The sequence below is a fragment of the Siphateles boraxobius genome, unplaced genomic scaffold, assembly GCF_051911475.1.
Source record: "Siphateles boraxobius isolate OS27281-9 unplaced genomic scaffold, OSU_SipBor_1 186, whole genome shotgun sequence".
In the NCBI taxonomy this organism is placed as follows: domain Eukaryota; kingdom Metazoa; phylum Chordata; class Actinopteri; order Cypriniformes; family Leuciscidae; genus Siphateles; species Siphateles boraxobius.
Window position 1 is genome coordinate 75061 of NW_027508795.1, and position 25115 is coordinate 100175.

General features: G+C 37.5%; 1 protein-coding gene across 1 annotated transcript; it reads left to right on the forward strand.

Annotated features, from left to right (window-relative positions):
- Nucleotides 1-24350, forward strand: LOC143741305 (double-strand-break repair protein rad21 homolog A). The gene is made up of 14 exons (XM_077233738.1): nt 1-148; nt 826-1012; nt 1097-1226; nt 1325-1424; nt 5112-5218; nt 6305-6502; nt 10477-10602; nt 11468-11599; nt 12411-12634; nt 14320-14473; nt 16499-16644; nt 17186-17368; nt 17952-18032; nt 23665-24350. Exons 2-14 carry the CDS (start codon nt 869-871, stop codon nt 23854-23856), a joined length of 1917 nt encoding a protein of 638 aa, XP_077089853.1. The 5' UTR covers nt 1-148; nt 826-868; the 3' UTR covers nt 23857-24350.
- Nucleotides 24351-25115: the final 765 nt, after the last annotated feature.

Below are 25115 nucleotides of genomic sequence, written 5' to 3' on the forward strand. Positions count from 1 at the left end.
CCTCCACCAAATTTTGACTGTAAACATCCCGCCGAGAGCGCGCGCCATCTTGGTCGGATTCAATGAGAGGAAGCGCTTGCTAACTTCTCTCCGCGGGAGGGGAGAGAAAAGCCTGGCCGCAATCGACACGGATAAGATATTTTGAATGGTACGTTATGGAAAATGTGTATTATTGCGGATTAATGTGCGTGTGAAGTCTAATTTACGAGCAGGAGAATTAAATTTGACGCCGTTGCTAATCAACAGTTGGCTAATGCTAATTGCTAACGATAGCTTGAAATAACCTGGCTGTGCAAGCTGTATTAAAATATAAATCCGTTATAACTTTTAGGCGTTATATGTGACAAAGAAAAATTATTGATAATCATGTATAATGTATATGTGATATAAAAGCATTGGTTATTTTAAAGCTAACTAACTCCGCTTGCTAAGCAACAACTTAGCCAAACGCTTGTGTGGAAATTAACGCAATTGTTTTGCATCGTTAATAAATGCATTTTTTGTCATATTTTGCGTGCATTAAATCTTTTTAAAAACTTTGCATTGGATTATGTGGCGTTTTGGAGCCACGGAGTTGTGTTTTATCTAGATTTCGTCATGTTTTAATGTTGGTGTAAAGGCGGGCAATGTAGGCTAAGCATGCAATACAGTAAATCCAAAGATGTGTTTGTGATTGATTGCGTAAGATTTGACATATGCATGTTTTAGATATACGGTGTCTCAAGCCCTAGTGAGTTGCCGTTAGATAACATTTGTGGCATGTTCAAGTGCATGAAACTTTATTGTAGTCCTAATTTTGATTGAATCCTCTGGTTTATCCTCCAGGTGTAGCAGAGAGGTCTCAGAGGATTGACCAGACACCAGGGCAATGTTTTACGCCCACTTCGTCCTCAGTAAACGTGGGCCGCTGGCCAAGATCTGGCTGGCGGCCCATTGGGACAAAAAACTGACCAAAGCGCACGTCTTTGAATGCAATCTGGAAAGCAGCGTGGAAAGCATCATCTCACCAAAGGTGCGTCTTTCTGCTGCTTGTTTTCTTTTGAATGGTGTGTGTTCATGCATATGCTAATTCTGTTTTTTCTACTCTACTAAATAGGTGAAAATGGCTCTGCGTACATCTGGCCATCTTCTCCTGGGCGTGGTGAGGATCTACCACAGAAAAGCCAAATATCTTCTGGCTGATTGTAATGAAGCGTTTATCAAGATCAAAATGGCTTTCCGCCCAGGTACTGAATCTAAAAACCCTGTAACAGTAAAAGCATTAATTTCAGAGCCACCTGGGTTTGCCTGGTAATATTTACTGGAATGCATTGTGTGTTGCCAGGTGTCGTTGATCTTCCAGAGGACAACCGTGAGGCTGCGTATAATGCCATCACTTTACCAGAGGAGTTCCACGATTTTGATCAGCCTCTTCCTGATCTGGAGTAAGACACGCTTATTTTTGTTTACATTTTACATATTCAGTCTAGATTAAGACTAAGACAGTGTATGGGTCATTTTCATTGTAATTGTGATCATTTTGTTTGATATAAAACTACACAAAGGTCCTGGATTATTTTTTATAATGATCTATTATACGTCTGCGATAAATAGGGGTGAGAATCGAAAATCGATTCCAATTCTGCAATCAAATAGTTTAGGTCAGGAACTGGATACTTTTTATAAAATAAAAAATTAGATTTCTCATATCGATTCCTTTGTGAGCATTTCAATATGACTTTAAAACATTCAAGCACAAGAAGACTCACGCGCTGTTGTCTGTGCTACACGTGTAGCGATATATAATTTTAAAGTAAAGTATTTGTAATTAGTGGCCGACCGATATATCGGCCGATATTTGGCTTTTTTTTAAATATCGGCATCGGCCAATACGTTTTTCTGATTGGCTGATGTGTTGGAAGCGGGACTTTTATTTTGCCGGGCGGCGCTTAGAACACCAGCACCTGAGAAGAGAACGGCAGCGCCTGATCACACAGCGCTCACCCAGATTCTCCGTCTTCATTCGTTTACGATCTTTGTCAGTCAGATCTAATACTTTGTTAGACAGAACCGGTGGCTACAGAACTGGTCAAAGAAAGTAAATGGTATGCGATAAAGTAATACGTTTGCTTTTATATTATTTGTAACCGAAAAGGCAAACAATCAGCCTAAAATACTTTCTCATTTACCGTCAACATTCAGCAAATGCACATCTACATCATTTAAACAAATCTCTGAATATCTAATAAACATTTAATTTCACAAACCTTGCAGATTTAATCAAATCCAGCTGTGATATCTTGACGTGTGCATTTGTAGCCTGCATAAACGTGTTTCTGCGAGTGACGGTCCGTGTGAAGTGAGTGAATGCGAACAGTAGATCAGCTTCACAGGAGACGCGAGAAACTTTAAATCCTTCTTTTTAAAATATGCTGTGCTATATCCAGTTGCCCACTGTGTCATATTCATGTCGTTTTCACTGTATGCTGTATGTAAAATTAGCGTTATCTTGTCAAAAGTCAAAGTAAAAAAAAGTCTTTATTTGAAAAAATATGATTATCAGTGATTACTGATTAATTACCAGATTACTGAGTGCCCTGTTACAGTGTTTACTTCCTTTTTATTCACATATTCATATATATTTTCAAACAATTACTTTATCTGTGAAAAATTCTGTAATAGGATTGCAGATTCAAGAAGTTGCCATCTAGTATAGGGCCTAAGCATGTTTATTTTAAAGATTTTTAAATATGTATTAAATTTATCACATTTATTTAATATTGATTTATATAAATATAAAGTGTATGTGTGTATATATATATATATATATATATCGGCCACCCTGCTCTCTAAGATATCGGTATCGGCCATCAAAAAACCCATATCGGTCGACCACTATTTGTAATGATCCATAATGAAATTAGGCTACTTCAACATATTTTATTAATTATAAACAAAAGGAAGTGAGTTGGCAATAAGTGTTGCGATAGTTACTTCACTTTGCCTTTTCTGATTTGGGTGGAAGCTCTTAAGGTTGTCCTGGTTTCCTCGTCAGCGATGTTATTAATTCTGCAGTAGGGGTGTGCCATATCATACCGTCCACGATAATACCGGTATACATTTTTACATGATAAAAAAGTGTCATATCGCGATATCAATGATATAGCGACGCGATGACGTATGGCGCATTTACGTTCCCTAGCACGCACAACAACAACACCTGTCTGAGCGCGAGAGCAGCCTGTCAGCCTCCGATGACGATTCAGCAATTTCACAAACAGCTTGAGTGTTCAGCGGGGCTGCCGACGCGCGTCTTCTCTCGCGCGCGTTTAGGAGTCGGGACATGACTGAATGGTCTCTTGCACAATCGGGCCATCAGTGCATCGTAACTAAAGTTTATAATTTTCAAGTCTTCTTAATTCTTATCAGTTTAAACATTCAAACGGTTTTAAACTATCCAGTTAGCTACTTGCGCACTCTCTGAGAGAGTTGCACTGCGGGCATACATAGAGTAGGCTACAGCTCGCGAGAAACTAAAGTTATTTTTCGCGGATTATATTGATCATTTTAATGGGGGGAAAAACGCAAAATTGTGTAAAACTTCCGGTCTTGGTAAGTATACTCATAAACACAGTCGGTTATGTATAAAACGCATGTGACAGTGTGACAGACAGTATAATGAAAACAGCAATGGCTCCGTGCACTAGCTGTAAAAGTGACAGCAGCCATAGGCTATGCGTCTGTCATTAATGTTGTCGTCAAAACAACAAAAGATAGCTTTAATTGTAATGACTGAGAATTATTAGCCTATGTATTTAATTTAATCAGGAAACAGAACTAAAAGACTGTGTTATTTTACATTTGATTACTTTATGTTTCTGTAGTATTTCTGAATACTGGTGTTAGACCTACACACATTTAACATTTAATTCAAAGATTGAAACAAGCTTCCTTGTGTTGTGTAAACTCTTAACAACAAAATTACCACATTGTAAAAACGCAATGAGTGAGCAAACATTTAGGCGAGATAAACATAATAAGAAAATGTTCAACAACAACAACAAAAAATGTCTATATCGTCATAAATATCATTATCGCAAATATTCTTGAAATATCGTGATATAATTTTGAGGCTATATCGCCCACCCCTATTCTGCAGTGAATTCAAACGCTGGATCTCCCAGCGCTGTGTAATAAGTGTATCGCGTGTTAGAGATCGGCCTACAAGTAAACCTGTTCTGAGCTCACGCTGTGCGAACGTTTCAAACGAATAGCACGGTTTCGTTTGCCGTTTAAAGGGGAACTCGGCAACTCTAGCAATTTCTTTGATTTTCACTTTTGTTGTCGCATGTTTTGTCAGTGAGCGCCCCTACAGCTGCGAGGCGTATATTTCACAACACTGTCATAAAAAAAACTCACTTGCGGCCCCTCCTCCCCCTTTCTACCGCTGCTCATGTGCATTTGTTATTATCGGAGCCGGCCAACTTTATCGTGTGGAGTGTGTCTACCGAGGTGGGTAATACATCATACACATTGAGGGCGGCGTGTGTGTTTATGTCGAATTGCCGTAAAGCAGTTTGTGTCTCTCGCTTGTTCTCGCTTCTCACGAGACTTCCTATTTCCAACTTACCGGGACGTTAGTCTCCATGTTGCTAGGTTGGTTTTTCGCCTGGGAACGCTGGGGGGAGCTGGGAAAGTCACCATTCTCACCAGAACAGGTTATTAAACCATCCAAATGATTTCTAAACGGTTTTATTAAGCTGAAATAGTTTGCCAGGTTCCACTTTCTCGTATGTAACAAGAAGTTGCAACTCTTATTAATTGGTCAACGTGGCGGTCGCCCATCTGGAGCCGTACTTGCAGAAAGTGTGGCTCTTGTCCAGGTCCCTTTTCCTTTCAACTTCATAGAAGCCAAAGTTACGCTAGTCGGGTTTTCTGCACGCCACAGACTGTCCAGACACCTTTTACGTTCCGTCGACTTTATCAATTAACATTTAGAAAATTGATTTTTGACATTTGTGAGTCGATTCAGAATCGTCCGCATCACGATGCATCTAAGAATCGATCTCACCCCTACCTGAATGTGAATTTTTTTGCATCTGTGATTTATAAATGATGCATGTGTGTTTCAGTGATATAGATGTGGCACAGCAGTTCACCCTGAACCAGAGTCGTGTTGAGGAGATCACCATGAGGGAGGAAGTCGGAAACATCAGCCTCATGACCGACAATGACTTTGGTAAAAACTCACAAGCTGTTTTAGTGTTGTCAAAAGTATCGGTACTTCGGTACCAAGTCGTTACTGAAATTTTGAAACTGACTGAAATAATTATATACGCCCACTGTTGTACAGTAGATTTAGCTACGTCGGTCTTAATGTAATAAAAATACTACTAGTAATAATAAATTTGTGCATAGAAGGTTGTAGGGGTGTAGCAATATATTTTGTCACAATATATCGCAATACAAATTTTTTTTACTGTATGTGAACTGAGAACTTTAGTGTTAGTACTACATTAAACTACTATATAATGTTGAATATAATGTATAATTATGCAATGGGTCCTGATAAAGCCACATGTCTTATGTTATCAATAAAAAGTGGCCTACATTATTTTAAATGCATCTAGTCAGTGCAAGAAGATTCATCTAATATAAATCTGTATTTTCAGCTTCAGAATCATGAATATTTTTATTCTGGTGTCTCTATTGTCCTGTGCTTTGGGTTTCCAGCACCAAGTCTATTCATTTACACACATTTTAGCACTTTAATCAACAGAATTTTTTTTGTTAACCTGTCTTGGAGTATCGCAATAATATTGTATTGTGAGTTCAGTTTCGTGATAGGTATCGAATCGTGACATGAAGGTATCGTTACACCCCTAGAAGGTTGATTTATTTTTCACTTGATCTTTTTATAAGCAATGTTAACTTTTATACGGCATGTAGCCTTCAGTGCTTATGTATTATGTACTTATGATAACCATCATAAATAATAAAGTAATTGCATTTAATTTAATATTAATGGTTAAATAAAATGGTTACAACAGATTTTGCTGTGGTACCGAGAACCGTAAAATTTGAATGGTATTGGTACCAACTACTAGAATTTTGGTATCGTGACATCCCTAAGCTAATAATAATATTTATACTACAGTAATTAACATTTGAAGTGGATCAAAAAAGTTAATCAAAGTTGTCCTAATATGAGAAATTGACGAATGCTTTGATAAAAGGTTTTGATCCACTTCAGACGTTGACTACTGTAAGTGAGTGAGATAAGCCGTGATGTCCATGTACTGCATAACTTGTAATGTCTCTCCAGGGGACTTTGGCATGGATGATCGTGAGATGATGAGGGAGGAGAATGCTTTTGAGGTGGACATCATCCATGGATCTTCTGCCTCGAACCTGCTCCTGGAAGCAGAGCCTGGACCCGCTCACCTCCCCGACAAACCCACAACCCTCGACTACGACGACTTCGGGGACAACAACCTGGAGAACACCGACGGGGGAATTCTGAGTAAGTTCATGATGATTTGACCTGTGATTAGAGGTACAGGAAAAAATCCATTAATGTATGAGTCGCGATTCTATCTTTTACCGATTTGTATCGATTCACAAATTTCAAAAACCGATTTTCTAAAACTTTACACTTCTTTAACTTTAACTTAAAGTTATTGACGTTAATCACAATAACACAGACGATTATACAGCGTTTTATTTTTACATTTTGATTATTCAATTGGTAACACTTTACAATAAGGTTCATTAGTTAACATGTTAACTACCTTATTTAATTAACATGAAACTAAAAATGAACAACACTGGCATTTATTAATCTTAGTTAATATTAATTTCAACATTTATTAATACGTTATTAAAATCAAAGGTTGCATTTGTTAACATTAATGTACTGTGAACTAACATGAACACACAACAAACAGCTGTATTTTTATTAACTAATATTAACAAACATTAATAAATACTGTAATGAATGTATTGCTCATTGTTAGTTCATGTTAGTTAATACATTAACTAATGAACCTTATTACAAAGTGTTACCATTTAATTTCTGTAGTAGGGCCTATTTCTTAAACTACATGTTAAATAAACATATGCTACTGTACCTGAAAACTTAGTTTATTTTATTTGTAAATTTGTTCTAATGTATTTGTCCTATTGTTTGTAATTTGCTTCTTTGTTCCTATTTTTAATGCTAAAATAAAATTGCCTGCCTTGCCTTATTATAGAAGACTGTGTGTAATGATTATAATCAGCTTAAAGGGCATTTGTTTTATAATATTGGGTTGACTAAATGGGAAGAAAAAGTAAATAAATTTCATGGTTCACGTTTAATTCAGTGGAATTTTTTTTCCTTATAGACCTTTTAAACTGTCTCCCGCAGTCAAATAAGAAAAGTAACAAGTAACTATGAACATATCGAATTTAAATTATGTATATTCTGCAAAAAAAAAAAAAGATAAAAAAAGCATTGTCTTCAACCGTTTGGAAAGGATAGACTAAGCATTTTATGTTAAAGCGGCACTATGCAGGATTTCTGTTTGCGCCCCCTAGAGTCGTTGTAGAGTACTTGTATTTAACGTTACTGTCGTAAACACCACTCACGCAGAGCGTCTCTACACTCACGGCCTCTGCACTTTATAATAATAAAGTAGCTTACCGCGTTAGGCTTACCTGAGCCTAAATGCCAGATGACACCAATAAAGTGTATCATGTACGTCGCATTATTTCGCAGGGCTCTCAAGTTTTGAAGACAGGCAAGAGTGACATCCAGCCGACAGATACATGTTTGTCATTGGTTGTTGCGTTAAATCTTACCCAGATACAATAGTGCTATTTTCTGATTGGCTATTGTGTAGCTCGACGAACAACACCAGAGGAGACGCGCTTGATTCCTGCCGGTTCCACAGTGAGAGCGGCGCGGCCAGAGTTTTGGCATATTAAATATATTACAAATAGTTTTTCAGCGTGAGAAATACAATGTGTGGCGGGAGAGCGTGACAAAAGACCGAAATGAGTGACACTTGAGAGCCCTGATTTCGTAACGTCCGTTATGATGTTGTTAGACATGATTATTGCAATTTATCATAATAGTTTGCAAATTGCGCTCATTTACACTATTTAAAACATGTAGGCTTATTTATGTCCTGATAATTGTGTGAGATATTGACAACTGTTCTCATGATAATCGCAGGAATCAACTTTAACAGTGAAAGCCTGAGCGAGTGGGACTCTTGACCGGTTCCTCGTGCTGTCAGATTCTCGTTACCTTTTTCTAGACTCTTCCGACCGCGCGCGCTTCGTTTTTTTTCCCCATTCTGAAAACGCAGGTCCGATGTTTACTCGTGTCTGACTCCTCGCTCGGTCAGTCTGCCATTTCCTCTTTCTCTGTTCCTCCGACAATGCTTTTCTAGCTTTCTGCTTCTTATATGCCAGCTTTGCCAAGGGACGATAGTTGTTCTTATAGCTAGCCGTATCCTGGATGGGGGCGTGTACGCGTGCAGTGCCGTAAAGCAATTCGTTAGGGCTGGGGCGGTATGGATTTTTTCTAACCGCGGTTGAAAAGCAAGATTTTCCCGCGGTATTCTTTAAATACAACCACCCCCCACCCCCCCCGACAGACTTTCGTGCACGCACCAGAAGTCGTTTTTGCTAGACAGACTTTAAATATTGTCACCTACATCCGAAAAAAAACGAGCACAATTTGAAATAGTCAAATTTTCATCAAGCAGTAATTTGGCATGAACCAATCACTGAATAGATTTCCTTATTTAAGAATATTCTCAGATACATTCGCCTTGAATTCATCATTTTCAGGAGAATACATTATGATGTTCACATTGGAAATTAAAGAACACTTATTTGCACATGTCTTAATTACAAATATTATACTCCATATTTATGTTTATATAATATAGTGTTATTTTTTATTTAATCTATGTCGATTATATGAAGAGTGAACAGCATGAGTAAGATAGGATCATAAGATGGGTCAGACACGAATTTGACCACTTTATTAAGCTTTGTTTTGTAGAAAGCCTTTCTTTAAATTAAATTTCGTTTTGTATAAATTGTACCTTAATTTTAATCACGGTTTCATTAACTAATTGCCTGGAATTAAGAAATAAGAAGCAAATAGCAGACATATAATCAGGAGGACGTGGAAGCGCCGGTGCGATCTCTTGCGCGTGAACTGGAGCTCGTCTCATAAATGAACCGAAAATCTGCGTAGGCTAGGCCTAAATGTCTACTTTTAAACAGAATTCAAAACGAAATGATAACATTTTAGTCTACAGTAGCCTAGTCAGGTAAGGTCAGGTTTGCCGATGTGCGTTATAGGCTATTTACATATTCATATTTATCCCTGTGCGCCGATCGGAGACGGAGTTCACTGCTGATATTCTGGGGATACAACATAGCCAATGTTGTAAGGGACTTTAGCCTTTAAATATCTTTGCTGCATTGGATCAGTGTTCTTTCTAGAAAAGCCAAGAGCTTTCTAGCCTCGCGACAGCAGCGCCTCGCATTGCTCATAGACCTTAAAACAGTCAGCGCCGCGGATGCGGTTTCGAAAATTGATCAAAAACGTTGGTGCGGGTGGATGGCGGACAGATGAGTTTTGTGATGCGGTTGCGGATGAAATAATAATAGCCCATCCGCGCATCTCTAATACGAATGGAATGTTATTATGCGTCATGGAACATTGCGCTCCTCAACTCGCGAAAGGTCGGATTTGCTCCATCTTTTGATGATAAGTTTTGTTTAGAAAACCTTGAATCCATGTAAGCCACAATATCATTAGACATAATCCATGTCATTAGAATCAATGAATCCATGTCATTATACACAACGTGCACACATGTGCAGGCCAAAGTTTTTTTTTTTTTTTTGCGGTGATGACGGTGACGAGCTCAGACCCGCGTTTGGAGTCACGTGACCGCGGTAATGCGGTAACCGTCCCAGCCCTACAATTCGCTACCTCGCGAGACCTGATATCACACGATACTTCCTAACACTGAGGCCGGCCGGCCCAAAGTTGCAAGGGTGGTTTTGCGGCTCACAGGCACCGGGGAGTGCGAGACGACCACCATTCAACATGAAATCAGTAATATAAACATTACAATGACTCCAAAGCTGTTCGGTTAAGGTAAAAAAGTTACTTAGTTCTGCTTTAAACAACATTGCTGTTTTGTAAAAAATTAAATAAATTGAATCGAATCGTGAACAAGAACCGATTTTAATCTAATCGTGACCAACAATCTATTCGAATCGAATCGTGATCAACAATCAATTCGAATCGAATCGTGATCAACAATCAATTTGAATCGAATCGTGATCAACAATCAATTTGATTCAAATCGTGACCAACAATCGATATGAATCGAATCGTGGGATACCAAAAGTTTCCCACCCCTACCTGAGATGCTCTTGTGATGATAACGTGATGCTGAACTGTGTTTTTGTTTATTTCAGTGGATAAGATTCTGAGCAATGACGATGGCGGTGGTATATTTGACGATCCTCCAGTTATCAGCATGGTTGAAAGTGTGATGCCTCAAGACCACGGCGATGATGAAGACGACTTTGATAATTTTTCTCGTGAGTAGATCCTAGAAACATTCTTGCCTCTTGAGTGAATCTATTCAACTTATTTTGCAAGCTGTTTTATGTGAATGTGTTAACTTCCGATTCATTAGCTGCTGTATTAAATGACTGGTAGAATAACATAATGCACAGAATGGTAAAACAATTTGTGCTACAAACCAGTGTTTAATTACGATAACGGTTTGCAATATCAAGCAACATAACGGATAGTTTTTGTACAGTTAAAATATCTGGAAGCAGATGAGACGCATTCAAGTTACAAATGGCTGTGTTGTTCTTACTTTAAAAATTAGGTGAATAAAATAGCTAACAATTGTGGAAGATGTAGAACCTATTTTTTACTATTTGAATTTTCCCTGCCACTTAATCAATTTCCCCAGAAATTTATAAAGGATTTTTTTAAAAATATTTTATTTATTCTGGAAAAAGTTTTTGAACTCAAGTTTTTGACTTGATCCTAAATTTTCAAATACATTTTACTCTAAGGTTGTACAATTAAATACTGAGAAATTGTAATTAATAAAATGCATTTAGTATAGGGTTAGGGTTAAGGATTGCTTTAGTAATTATGCATAATTTACTGTTGTTACTTTAGTAAGATGTAATATAAAGTGTCAACCAATATTTGCAACTATTACTTGGGATTACTATTGGAAAACTTAAATCTTGCCATGCCAATTTTTTTTTTATATTTAAAAAATGCAAAACTTACCCAATCATGAGGGTTTACAGGGATCCTTTCTGTGATGTGAAATTTCTTGTTTCAAATGTCAAGTCAATATCTGTAGGATATGCACTTTTTAATTATATGTATGAATGTAATGCCATTGACCCTCATGACACTTTTGCATTATTTCAGCTCCTGGCGGTCCTGACAGTCCAGAGTCTGGACCAGTCGAGCCTCTTCCCAACACCACAGACCAGACCGAACAGACCACTCTGGTGCCCAATGAAGACGAAGCTTTCGCTCTTGAGCCCATCGACATTACTGGTAAAAATGAACGATAAATTCATATTTAACCCTCATCATTCCCTGGGGTCATTGTAACCAGGAAATCATTTAAAAAAAAATTGTTTTAGTTTTCATGGGACTTTAGTTGCACTTGAACCACGAATATACACAAAATAAAATGTAATGGATTCGAGGATTTTTTGGTTGAAATGTTAAAAAGGAACAAATCCTCGCAGATCAATTTGACCCCCTTAGGAATTAATGGAATGCTTCGGTACACATAGAAAACCTAAAAATGCTGAAAATTCAAACTAAAAATGCTAAAACTTTACCAAAAAATAATTTGAAATTATTTAAAAAAACAAAGCTAACTCTATATGTGACCCTGGACCACAAAACGAGTCACAAGGGTCAATTTTTTTTTTTTTTAAATCTTCTGAAAGGCGAATAAATAAGCTAATATTTGGCCAAGATACATTTGACAAACAGCTATTTGAAAATCTGGAATCTGAGGGTGCAAAAAAATCTAAACATTGAGAAAATCGCCTTTAAAGTTGTCCATTTATGTTCGCGATTTTGCTGCATCCAGTCAAAATAATTTTTGTTATGTATTTGCGGTAGGGAATTTACACAATATATTCATGGAACATGATCTTTACTTAATATCCTCATGATTTTTGGCATAAAAGTAAAAAATCTATAATTTTGACCCATGCAATGTATTGTTGGCTATTGCCACAAATATATAGCCGTGCAAAACCATGACTGGTTTTGTGATCCAGGGTCACATATTAACTGTAAAATTTGTGCCTGAATATCACTTAATAAAACACTTGCGGTGCGTCCTCAGTGAAAGAAACCAAGGCTAAGAGAAAGAGGAAGCTCATCGTCGACAGCCTGAAGGAGTTGGACAGCAAGACCATCCGGGCACAGCTGAGCGATTACTCCGATATCGTCACCACGCTGGATTTGGCTCCTCCTACTAAGAAGCTTATGATGTGGAAGGAGACTGGAGGCGTAGAGAAGCTTTTCTCGTTGCCGGCTCAACCTCTCTGGAACGGGCGTCTGCTGAAGGTGATGGGTTGATCCTGTGTCTCTTTAAGGGATAGTTCACGCAAAAATGAAAATTAGCACATGATTTACAGTACTCACCCTGAAGCCATCCTAGGTGTATTTGACATTCTTCTTTCAGACGAATACAATCAGAGTTATATTAAAAAATGTCCTGGCTCTTCCAAGCTTTATAATGGCAGTGAATGGCTGTTTCTGTTTTAAATCCATCAAAGTGCATCTGTCCATCATAAAAGTCCATCTATCCATCATAAAAGTCCATCTATCCATCATAAAAGTGCATCTATCCATCATAAAAGTGCATCTATCCATCATAAAAGCGCATCTATCATCATAAAAGCGCATCTATCATCATAAAAGTGCATCTGTCCATCATAAAAGTGCATCTATCCATCATAAAAGCGCATCTATCATCATAAAAGCGCATCTATCATCATAAAAGTGCATCTGTCCATCATAAAAGTGCATCTATCCATCATAAAAGCGCATCTATCATCATAAAAGCGCATCTATCATCATAAAAGTGCATCTGTCCATCATAAAAGTGCATCTATCCATCATAAAAGTGCATCTATCCATCATAAAAGTGCATCTATCCATCATAAAAGCGCATCTATCATCATAAAAGTGCATCTATCCATCATAAAAGTGCATCTATCCATCATAAAAGTGCATCTATCCATCATAAAAGCGCATCTATCATCATAAAAGCGCATCTATCATCATAAAAGTGCATCTGTCCATCATAAAAGTGCATCTATCATCATAAAAGTGCATCTATCCATCATAAAAGTGCATCTATCCATCATAAAAGTGAGTCTATCATCATACGTGCATCTATCCATCTTAAAAGCGCATCTATCCATCATAAAAGTGCATCTATCCATCATAAAAGTGCATCTATCATCATAGAAGTGCATCTCTCCATCATAAAAGTAAATCTCTCCATCATAAAAGTAAATCTCTCCATCATAAAAGTGCATCTATCATCATAAAAGTGCATCTCTCCATCATAAAAGTAAATCTCTCCATCATAAAAGTAAATCTCTCCATCATAAAAGTGCATCTATCTGCATCTCTCAATCATAAAAGTGCTCCACACTGCTCTGGGGGGTTAAAAAACATAATGAACATACGGACTCGACTTGTCTAAAGTGCAACTTACGCTAGTAATGCGATGCAATGCTGATATTTATGCTACGCTACATTTGACGTCACAATTTGCACTTTATACGCAAGTAGACTGAATGGACGGAAGCTAGAATTTTACTTCATAAATTTTTAAATATGGGTATTTTCCTTACACAAATGCATGGCTTTGCTTCAGAAGGCCTTTATTACCCCCCCCCCCCCCCCTTTTAGTATTATGATTGATAGATGCACTTTTATGATGGATAGATTCACTTTTATAATGGATTGATGCACTTTTATGATGGATAGATGCGCTTTTATAATGGATTGATGCGCTTTTATGATGGATAGATGCACTCTGATGGACTTCAAAACAGAACTGCTATTATAAAACTTGGAAGAGCCAGGCCATTTTTTTTATATAACTATAAGATTGTATTCGTCTGAAAGAAGAATGCTATATACATCAAGGACAATTCATTTTTGGGTGAACTATCCCTTTTACATCAGTGTGTTAAAGCTCAGGACTGAAATCATAGTAAATGTGTGTGTTGTAGATGTTCACTCGCTGCTTGACTCCACTGGTGCCTGATGAGCTGAGGAAGAGGAGGAAGGGAGGAGAAGCTGATAGTCTCGAGGACTTTCTGAAAGAGCTGGAGAACCCAGAAGTGCCCAGAGAGGAGCCAATGGGTCACAGGAGTGACGTGATTGGTAAGCTTTTGCGTCGCTACACAAGCACAGCTACTGTAGCTTAAATGTGCATTGTGTAATATTTAGGAGGATCTGTTGACAGACATGCAATATCATCAGTGATGGGGAGAAAAAATCATTTTACTGACTCTTGTTCGATCTCGTTCATCAAAATTAATCAATTTGTCAAGTCAATTTGTTATTTTTCGTGGCTTTAAAGTCCCTGTAAAGGCAATTCTAAACATTATAAATGTTAGAAATATATTGCTAAAACACATTACAAAGACTGAACTATGAAGTACTGAATTGTGGAGTTAGACCGCTAAACAGCTTTTCTTATGAGTGACTCATAAGAAAACAACACAGGGTGGCCGCGGGTCCTTAAAAAGTCTTAATGTCTTAAATAGTTTTCCTAATAAAAGGCCTTAAAAAAGGTATTAAAGTACCTTAAAGTATTAAAGTAAAAGGAATTAAAATTACTTAAATTCAGATTCAATTGACCCAATGTCCGTCAAATAACCAGTGAAGCATCGAATTGCGAGAATTATTCTGATTTTTTTACATAAACGGCGACTGATAATGATAATGATTTTCTGTTAGCGCTGTTGAGACTCGCGCTATCTGTCTCTGAGAGAGATTTTATAGTGAGAAATCAAAACAAATGAGCATAACAGCACACACAAAAAAACTCAGAAACAAACTGAGGTAAAAATTACAAATGTTGAGTTTAAGTAACATCACATGACAGGAGCTATTTTGCTGAATATTCTCACGATTGCAAAGGTTACATTGATTTTAGTTCAATAAACAAGTAGTTAATATTAAATTACTTAGGTTAATCATTCCATGTGTATTTCCATCACAGGTTTGGTCTTAAATTTCATTCAAAGTGGCATTAAAAAGGTCTTAAGTCGTAAATTTAACTTGTTTATATCTGTAGACACACTGCTAACAATATAACGAACACATTTGCATCAGTTCACCGCTCAATCGCGAGTTACTGTCTGTACTATTAGTCGCTACAGCCTACAGTTTGCTAGCTAGATATGCCTTTGTCACGGAAATGCATATATTACCTGGATGCCATCACTTACGAAACAGATGGGTGTCCTTATTTAAATTTCCGAAAAACTATTTTATCAAGAAGAGGTGGATTAATTGTGTGGATCACCACCCACACCCGCCTCTAATGATTATTTTACACAGGATAGTTATAAACTTTCGTCAGAGACAACTGGGATTATCTACTAGTGCCAATATTGCTCATTTTTTCAAGATTTTGATAGTTTATTTTATTTACTTTGCGTCTTTTTTAAGCATTCAAATTTGGCTGGGTGGCTAACAACACATTTTTTTGTGGTGTGACTAACTCAGAACACATACTTAATTTTGACCTTTAAATGTTATACTTTTAACAGCCAAATTCCCCAAAAACATCCACCTACGCAATCTTGATCATATTCTGAATTAAGAAATCATTATAATGCAGTAAAAAAAATTTTTTACAGGGGCCATAAATAATTATTTTACCTTGCGAGTCTTTCGTTCATTTGTCACGTGACCGTTCATGAATGACCCATCGCTAAATATATAAAGTCTAAATGTATAAAGACCTTACATAATGAACATTTATATCTACACACACCTCACACTGAAATGTGCCGACATGTTTCTACATTAGCCTTAAACGGACAAATGCATTTATTCAATGTTAATACTATGCTAATGAGTTTGAATAAGGAAAGTGATGTCATAGTATCCTTTCAGTGGTTAAAGTTACAGCAGTCATTGCATCAGCTTCACTTTATTTGTACGTTTTATTTTTATCTATTTACCTTTTTTAGAATTTGAAAGATATATTGTTTGATAATTGAGATCTCTGTAGTAAACCAAAAAAGTAGTGCTTGAAAAGTCCTGGAATTACATTTCACAGTATCTGTACAAACCCTGAATTTGGGGGTTCAGTAGCATCTGTAAGATTGAAAACCCCTGGCTTTTAACACATTAGTGTAGTGGTCATTTAACAGCATTTTTTGTGCCCTACAGATCAGACCATCATGGAGGAGCACAGTTTGCTCCAGGCGTCCTCTATGGAGGGCAGCAGAACCGCTCTTGACGAGTCCATGATGCCGCCTCCATCTAACAAGCGGGGAATCAAGCGCAAGTCGCTCGAGAAAGAAGCAGCGTTGCCTGTAAGTTACGTTAAATCAACAACCAGATGATTAGGGATGCGCCGATCTAGTGCTGGGCGGTATGCCGGTTCATACCGAATACCGTGTTTATTTTTGTTATGATATGAAATTTTTATATACAGCAATACTATATAATAATAATATACAAATATGTTCTAAAACTGCAAGAAAATCAAAGCCATAAAATCTGAACGAGGTGTTTAAAATTTGAGCTTTATCTCAAAATAGATTTCAAGTAAAAGATTTTGTTTGGCTGCAGTACCGAAAGTTTCCACTAGATGAAATTCGCCTCCCATTCATTTCCAATGCGCTCATTTTTGACCGCGAGAGCTATTTTTTGTACAGGACCATTTAACCTTTTTGAATCATGTCCGTGATTTATTTATCTATTTATTTTTAAGTCCCAGAACCTTTTCCAAGTTTCGTACCATTCCAGTGAAGTTTAAATTTTTGACATTTTCGGTCAAAAATGAGCGAAGAGCACCTAAGGGATAGTAAATGTTTTGAAGCCGAGCCTAACAGTGCACAATTGTGGTTCCAGCAAATGGCAGTGTTGGATCAGACGCTTCCGCCCGTGGATCAGTCGGTCCTTTCCCATGAGCTCGAGATGCCCCAAGTGGATCTTCCTCCTGAGGACATCACAAACCTCTCTTCACTGGTGCCAGAACTGGACCTGTTAGACGACAAGGGCAAGGACAAGGACAAGGACGACAGCGACGAAGAGGTGAGGCGTTCGGCATTTACAGCTGGAAGAAAATCTCTCAAAATAGTTCACGATTCTGAATAGACGACTAAACCAAATATGTTGTTTACTAGAGGTTCTGATAAAATGTTAATGCAGTTTCTGGAGTCGATTTAAGGAAATATTGAATTCGTTAATAAATCTTTTAATGATTCAATGACTTGCTCATAAAGACCACTTGTTTTTTATATAAGATGAATCAGCGTTTTTTAAATGAATCTCTTGAATGAAGGATTCAATGACATACATTTTTGAAAAGTCACAATGTAACAGACACAATGTTTATCTGAAGCATCAAGTTACTTTCAAAAGGTTATCTACTTTGTTTTAATCATAGACTTTAATGTTTATATCCCAGTACTTCTGTGATAATCTGAATTTTTGTAACAGAAATAATGATACTGTGTGTTTGAAAAGCAGATTCACCGTGATCTTATACGTAGAGTTGGCTGCTGAATCATTATCATTTCAGAATAAGCTCACGTATGTTTGAATCGCGATCTTTTAACGATGTAGCTCCAACATTGGTGTTACTGATAATGGTTTGATTTGTTTTAAACAACAGGGCGAAGAGGGACAAGGAGACCAGGACCAAGAGGAGAGACGGTGGAATAAGAGAACGCAGCAGATGCTCCACGGCCTTCAGGTCTGTATACTATAGTGGAGAGAAGAGGAGTGTGTGTGTGAGGAGAGGAGTGTGTGTGTGTGAGGAGAGGAGTGAGTGTGTGTGTGAGGAGAGGAGTGAGTGTGTGTGTGAGGAGAGGAGTGAGAGTGTGTGTGAGGAGAGGAGTGAGTGTGTGTGTGAGGAGAGGAGTGAGAGTGTGTGTGTGAGGAGAGGAGTGAGTGTGTGTGTGAGGAGAGGAGTGAGAGTGTGTGTGAGGAGAGGAGTGTGTGTGTGTGTGAGGAGAGGAGTGTGTGTGTGTGAGGAGAGGAGTGAGTGTGTGTGTGAGGAGAGGAGTGAGTGTGTGTGTGAGGAGAGGAGTGAGAGTGTGTGTGAGGAGAGGAGTGAGTGTGTGTGTGAGGAGAGGAGTGAGAGTGTGTGTGTGAGGAGAGGAGTGTGTGTGTGTGTGTATGTGAGGAGAGGAGTGAGTGTGTGTGCGAGGAGAGGAGTGAGAGTGTGTGTGTGAGGAGAGGAGTGAGTGAGTGTGTGTGTGAGGAGAGGAGTGAGTGTGTGTGTGAGGAGAGGAGTGAGTGAGTGTGTGTGTGAGGAGAGGAGTGTGTGTGTGTGTATGAGAGGAGTGAGTGTGTGTGTGTGAGGAGAGGAGTGAGTGTGTGTGTGTGTCAGGAGAGGAGTGAGTGTGTGTGTGTGTGTCAGGAGAGGAGTGAGTGTGTGTGAGGAGAGGAGTGAGTGTGTGTGTGAGGAGAGGAGTGAGTGTGTGTGTGAGGAGAGGAGTGAGTGTGTGTGTGTGTCAGGAGAGGAGTGAGTGTGTGTGTGTGTGAGGAGAGGAGTGAGTGTGTGTGTGAGGAGAGGAGTGAGTGTGTGTGTGAGGAGAGGAGTGAGTGTGTGTGTGAGGAGAGGAGTGAGTGTGTGTGTGAGGAGAGGAGTGAGTGTGTGTGTGTGTCAGGAGAGGAGTGAGTGTGTGTGTGTGTCAGGAGAGGAGTGAGTGTGTGTGTGTGTCAGGAGAGGAGTGAGTGTGTGTGTTTCTCAGCGTGGCTTTCTGCATGTACAGTAACATTTAGATTTTATATATTTCTGAAAGAAGTTTCTTAGGCTCACCAATATTTAATAAAACAGGTAAAAACAGAAATATTATAGAGTATTATTTCAATTTAAAACAGCTGTGAAATACAGTCAAACCAAAAATTATTCAGAAACCGGAAATAATTTTAAATTTTTACTTTTTTTTCACTAGTGTGTGCAGGACACTATAGTGGATTTCTGTAAGTGAGGAGAGCAAAATAAAGTAAACTGTGACACATTATACACAACAATTCTTCATACAGCGACTACCAGTAACATTTATAAAAATTTGGGACCAAAAATGATTCGGACACTTTGAGCTGATCATGTTTTGCTGAAGTGTTTGTGTGACAGATCGTTAACGGCAGGAAATGCAAACATTCGCCTGTCATTTATCAACCTCAAATATGGCTTACCATATTTAATGTTTTAACATAAGTATAATTTAGATAAATATTATTATTGCGCTATTATTAGGCACATATTCAAGTTTTCGTGTGGAGAAGCTTTTACTACATGATATACCGGCCGAAAATGACGGAGTATTTGTAAGTCAAGAGTAATGCAAACTGTAAAGTGTCTACTTTTATTTTTTTGTAAACCCACAATAACAACAAAACGTTGTGCTTTTGTAATATAATGCCGCTTTCTGTCAATTCGGTCTTGACTTGGAGCGCATCACATAAATGAACCGAAACTCAGCGTATACTTGCCTCACAGACACGAGAAATATATCTATAGAAAGCTTGATATGTTTACATTTGAATGAAAAGATCCCGATAGATTAGTATTCTCAGATTATGTAATTCTGAATGAAACGTGCATATAGGCGGAGATGTCAAATTAATCTCTGCATCCCAAAACATTACCAATAAAATTACTCGAATGTCTCAATCTGTTTTTTCCCACAACACATTCACAATCATTACATTACTAAGCTTTATGTTTGAATTTGTGTGGTGATTAGGAGTATTTTATATAGGCGATTAAAAGTGCATTATTATAATTTATGGCTTATTAAAATAAACGTGCGATTAGTCGACTAATGGCTTAAATGAACTACTAATAGTCGACTAGAAAAATCGGTAACTCTTTACTAGAAGGTCCATTAGTTAACATGAACAATACTTCAGCATTTATTAATCGTAGTTAATATTAATTTCAACATTAATACGTCATTTAAAATCAAAGGTTGTATCAGTTAACATTAATGCACCGTGAACAAACAATGAACAGCTGGATTTGTATTAAAGACTAACACTGTAACATATGTATTGCTCATCAAGTAGGGCTGGGAATTGTTAGGAATTTCACAATTCGATTTTGATTTGATATTGATTTATCAGCTTCGATATCGATTCAATAATTAGTAAATACACAAGTAATTAAGTACCTGAGTATATTTTAAATAATGTGTGCGGTATTACCAATGTTTAAGAACAAATTGACCCCAGCATGTTTCCTGTCATGGTTTATTTAGCAGAACAAACTGTACAATAGGGCTGCAACTAACGATTATTTTGATAATCGATTAATCGGACGATTATTTTTTTCCGATTAATCGATTAATCGGATAGAAATTAAATTAGATTTTTTTTTTTATTATAACTAAATAAAACCGTAAATCAGGGTATTTATGTGTAAAAGTGTACTTTAAAAAGTGCAAAAGCCACACATTGAGTTTTACTAATATCAATATTTGCATTGTTTTTAATGATAATTGCTGATGGCAAGTTGACAAACATGATTATTGTTAAAAAAATGATATCCAACATATTATGTTTTAACACAATTTTTGTTAAAACAAATTTACACAGACATGTTGTTCAGATGTGAATATCTGAACTAAAAACAAACTAAAAACATCTAAAATATATAATTCATTTAATTTTTATTTAAAATTAATTATATATAAGGAATATAAGGATAAAGAATATAATATATATTATATATATAATATATAAAAGAATATAATATAAGGATAAATTGATTAAATAAATATAGAAAGACTGAAAACAATTGTGTGAATGTAGAGCCGCAGTAGATCGCGTTTGAAAAACAATTAAAACTTAGTAGACAAATGCTATAAAAGAGAACGGAATGGAGGTAACGTTACCCAGCAAGCTAACAGGCTTGAGTAAAGGACAGGAGAAATTATGCATTAGTGCACAAGCATTCGCTGAAAACCACTGAGTACAGTGACTAAAAAACAATATTTTACTGCTGCTGTTATTAACTGCCTTTATATTTAATGCTTCACTTTGTAAAGACCGTTTTAATTTAACCTATTTCTGCGGTAGCGCTATTTTAATCCATCACTTACGTTGCGAGCGAACTGATTGCGCAACCTGATGCTCGAGACAAAATACAGACATCCCAAGATCCCGGAAGTCCCGGGAGTCTCCCGCATATTGATTGCGGCTCCCTGATGCCCGCGAATTAGTTCAAACTCCCGAAATCTAGAGCGCGCAAGCAAGAGCGCGCATGCGAGACAGAAGAGACTGCTCCAAACCGTGTAGCGCGCGCGCTCGGCAGAGCGCCTGAGGGAGAGAGACCTTGCGTGTGTGTGCGTACCAGTAAACGCTCCCCGTGACGTAAGCAGACCAACTAATCGATAATGACATTCGTTGACAACGATTTTCATAATCGATTATAATCGATTTTATCGATTAGTTGTTGCAGCCCTACTGTACAATATTGTACATGTTGAATACAAACCACAACTGTAACAAACAGGTGCTTTATTTAAGCACCTCTAAAGTGCATGTAACTGTAATAGAAATTATATTTCTTCCTATACATTCAAGTTATAAAAGAAATGTAAACTGAAGCACAAAATGTGCATACTCATAAAAAATGTGCTTCGTGAGGCACACGCGCACACATTCGCACACACACGCAAGGACTCTCGCGCTCTGTCGTGCGCGCGCTACGCGGTTTGGAGCTCGCGAGCTCTAGATTTCGGGAGATTTGAACTAATTTGCGTACATCAGGGAGCCGCGATCAATATGCGGGAGACTCCCGGAGACTTACTGTTGTTCTTATTATCATTTAAGAGGGGTTAGGAACATTCTGGGGTAGCTTCAGCCTAGGGATGGGACGATTACCGGTTTCACTATAAACCATGATAAAATGTACTGACGGTTAGTAATATCGTTTAAAATTCAATTATCATTAAAACCGTGTTTGATTATCGCGATTTTAATTACTCACTATAAATCCTGTCCAGCCAGCTACAGTTTGACGCAGGCGCGCAGCAATGTTTTTTTGTTTTTGTTTCGAGAAGGTGTGGCGGAAGGCGGTGACCGTGTTCGGGAGATTTTTCAGCCTTTTAAGACGACCAAATCTGAGGTGTGGTCATATTTTGCCATTTACAAAAAAAAAAGGGAAACGTAATCGAGGATGGTCACTGTCGGCAGAACATGCACAAAAAAGTCGCAGTGATAGAGGTAAACACTTCAAATCTGCCGAGTCGTCCTGTGACCATCACACACTGTTGTAGCGAACGCAAGGCAAGTTCACTTTGACCTCAATACTAAAACTACGTCTGGGAAATAATTGCGCACAAAATGTTGATTTGAGTAGAAATATTTTATCTCACTCACTTGAAATTAACTTGAAGCTTCCGCTAAGAAAAGTTCGCAGCAAGTGGCTTTGAGCCAAAGACGAACGAACAAGTTCAAACAAGACTATTAAGAGTGACATTTAAGAGATGATAATATATATTCATTGTACACTTATAACACTGATTATTTTTACCACATAATTACAGGGAAAAATTGAATAGAGATTAATGTCTCTAGCCTATTCTTGTCTGTTAAATCCATTTTGTACAGCGTACGTTACAAAACTCGTCCAGACAAGATGATCACAACAATATTATCAAACTCTGTAAACAATAAATCAACCCTGATTTAATTTTCAATACAATCAAAAACGGAGACGCAGGATGACACGTTGTATTTGAATGAAATGAGAGAGCGCGTCGGTTATGTATGTGAGCTGCGTTATAATGCGTTGCTATTGACGACGGTCATTATAAGGAAGGAAACGCCACAGAATAGAATCTTGCTTTAGAAAGTGCACAGAGCTGCTCGTTTTATTTGTTGTTTGTAGATTCTCAAATATAAAACTTGTTGAAATGTTTTCAGTGTGAGCATCAGTTCTTTTTTAACACTTTCATCTTGTTTTAACAAAACCCTGATAATCACGATAATTTTGGTCACTATAATCGTGATATGAAATTTCCCTACTTCAGGCCCCCTAAAATAGGCCTAGCGACGTCCCTGGTTGGCGGTGCAGGCTTGAACGGAGTGCAGCTGCTGTCCGCCATCTTGCGGTTTTGGTAACCGCTGAACGCTCTCACTAGAGTGTTGCCCACAGCGCCGCCACTGGCCGGTGCGCTGAATCGATTCATAGGATTTGATGAATCGATATTGAATTGAGAAACAGATAATTGCAATGCATTGATGAATCGATATTTTTACCCAGCCCTATCATCAACCTTATTGTAAATGTTCAGTCGAGGGCAGCCGTGATGTTCACACAATGACCCGAGAAAGACGTTAACATCTCGTTTTCTCCTGTGCTTTGACAGCGTGTGGTGGCTAAAACCGGAGCCCAGTCCATCAGCCTCCTCGAGCTGTGCCGAAACAACAACAAGAAACAGGCAGCGGCGAAGTTTTACAGCTTCCTGGTGCTGAAGAAACAGCAGGCGATCGAGCTGACGCAGAGCGAGCCCTACAGCGACATCGTCGCCGCGCCGGGCCCGCGCTTCCACATTGTATAGATGCATAATCTGTTCTGTTTTTAGTAGTTGTATTTAACAGTTTTGTTTTGCTACTGTTGCTTTTTGTATCTGTTTTTCTTCTTTGGGGCCAATTTAAAAAGATTTTTTGAGTCAAACCCTATAGATCATGAAAACATTGTATCCACAAAGTAAAGTGTTAAATGCTTAGTACATGCTGGACCTCAATATTGACAAGACCGTTGGGATCTTTCAGATTCACTACTCGTTTCCCCCCATTGTTCTGTTTTTATTTTCCTTTATAAGTTTTACATTTGTAGTAAGTTAGTTATGTGTACATTTTAACTTTTTAATAATGTCACAGTTGAGAGACAAAGGTTTATTTTTGGAAACCCATTTGGATTTAATTACACAATAGTTCAATGTTTTGTATCTCTCTTTTAATGGCAATTATGATTATTAAAGGTTTCTTAAACTCTTAAATACAATTGGAATTTTTATGCACTTGATTAAATTTTGATATGGATTGAAAAAAAGAAGTCACCTATGTTCCTCTCATTTTACCTGGTTCTTTAGTGTTTATATATATATATATATATGTGTGTGTGTGTGTATGTAATGACCATTGCAAAACTCGTAAAATTTAATTTGTCTCATGGTTAAAATAACCCAATATCAGTGTTTTCGCCATTTTTTAAAGGGACTGTAACCTTCTAATCTTCAAATACAATGTCAATTTTTTATGAATCTACAGATAACCTAATATACACTACGCATACAACAGTTCATGCTGTGTGGAGTACTATATCCCACAATGCAATGTTCTGCTTAATTATTCGACTTTTATTACACACACAAACCCACTGATGATAACTGCAGTGATAAGGTTTGAAGACATTATAACATACTACTGTTTCAAACTTTTACTGTTGCAAAATATGCAATGTTTTACATACTAAAAAAATAATTGTGTGCAGTGATCTAGTGCTTGTTTGTACATTGTGAATCGAGCCATTGAGTTGCATAATTATTACGTGAGTAATATCCAAATACACCATTTTTGCTTTTGATTTCAGGTTGAAATAGTGAGAATCGCCCACTTAACTCGCCCTTTTCACTTTTGGCTTGCTTGGTTTCGGACATTTAATTTAATATTCAACAATAATTAATATTCAACAAATTAATTTTTTTAATTGAAAACATGTAAGCAAAGAAGAAAACAGTCACAATATTTAACCCTAACCCATTATACAGGTGCTGGTCATATAATTAGAATATCATCAAAAACTTGATTTATTTCA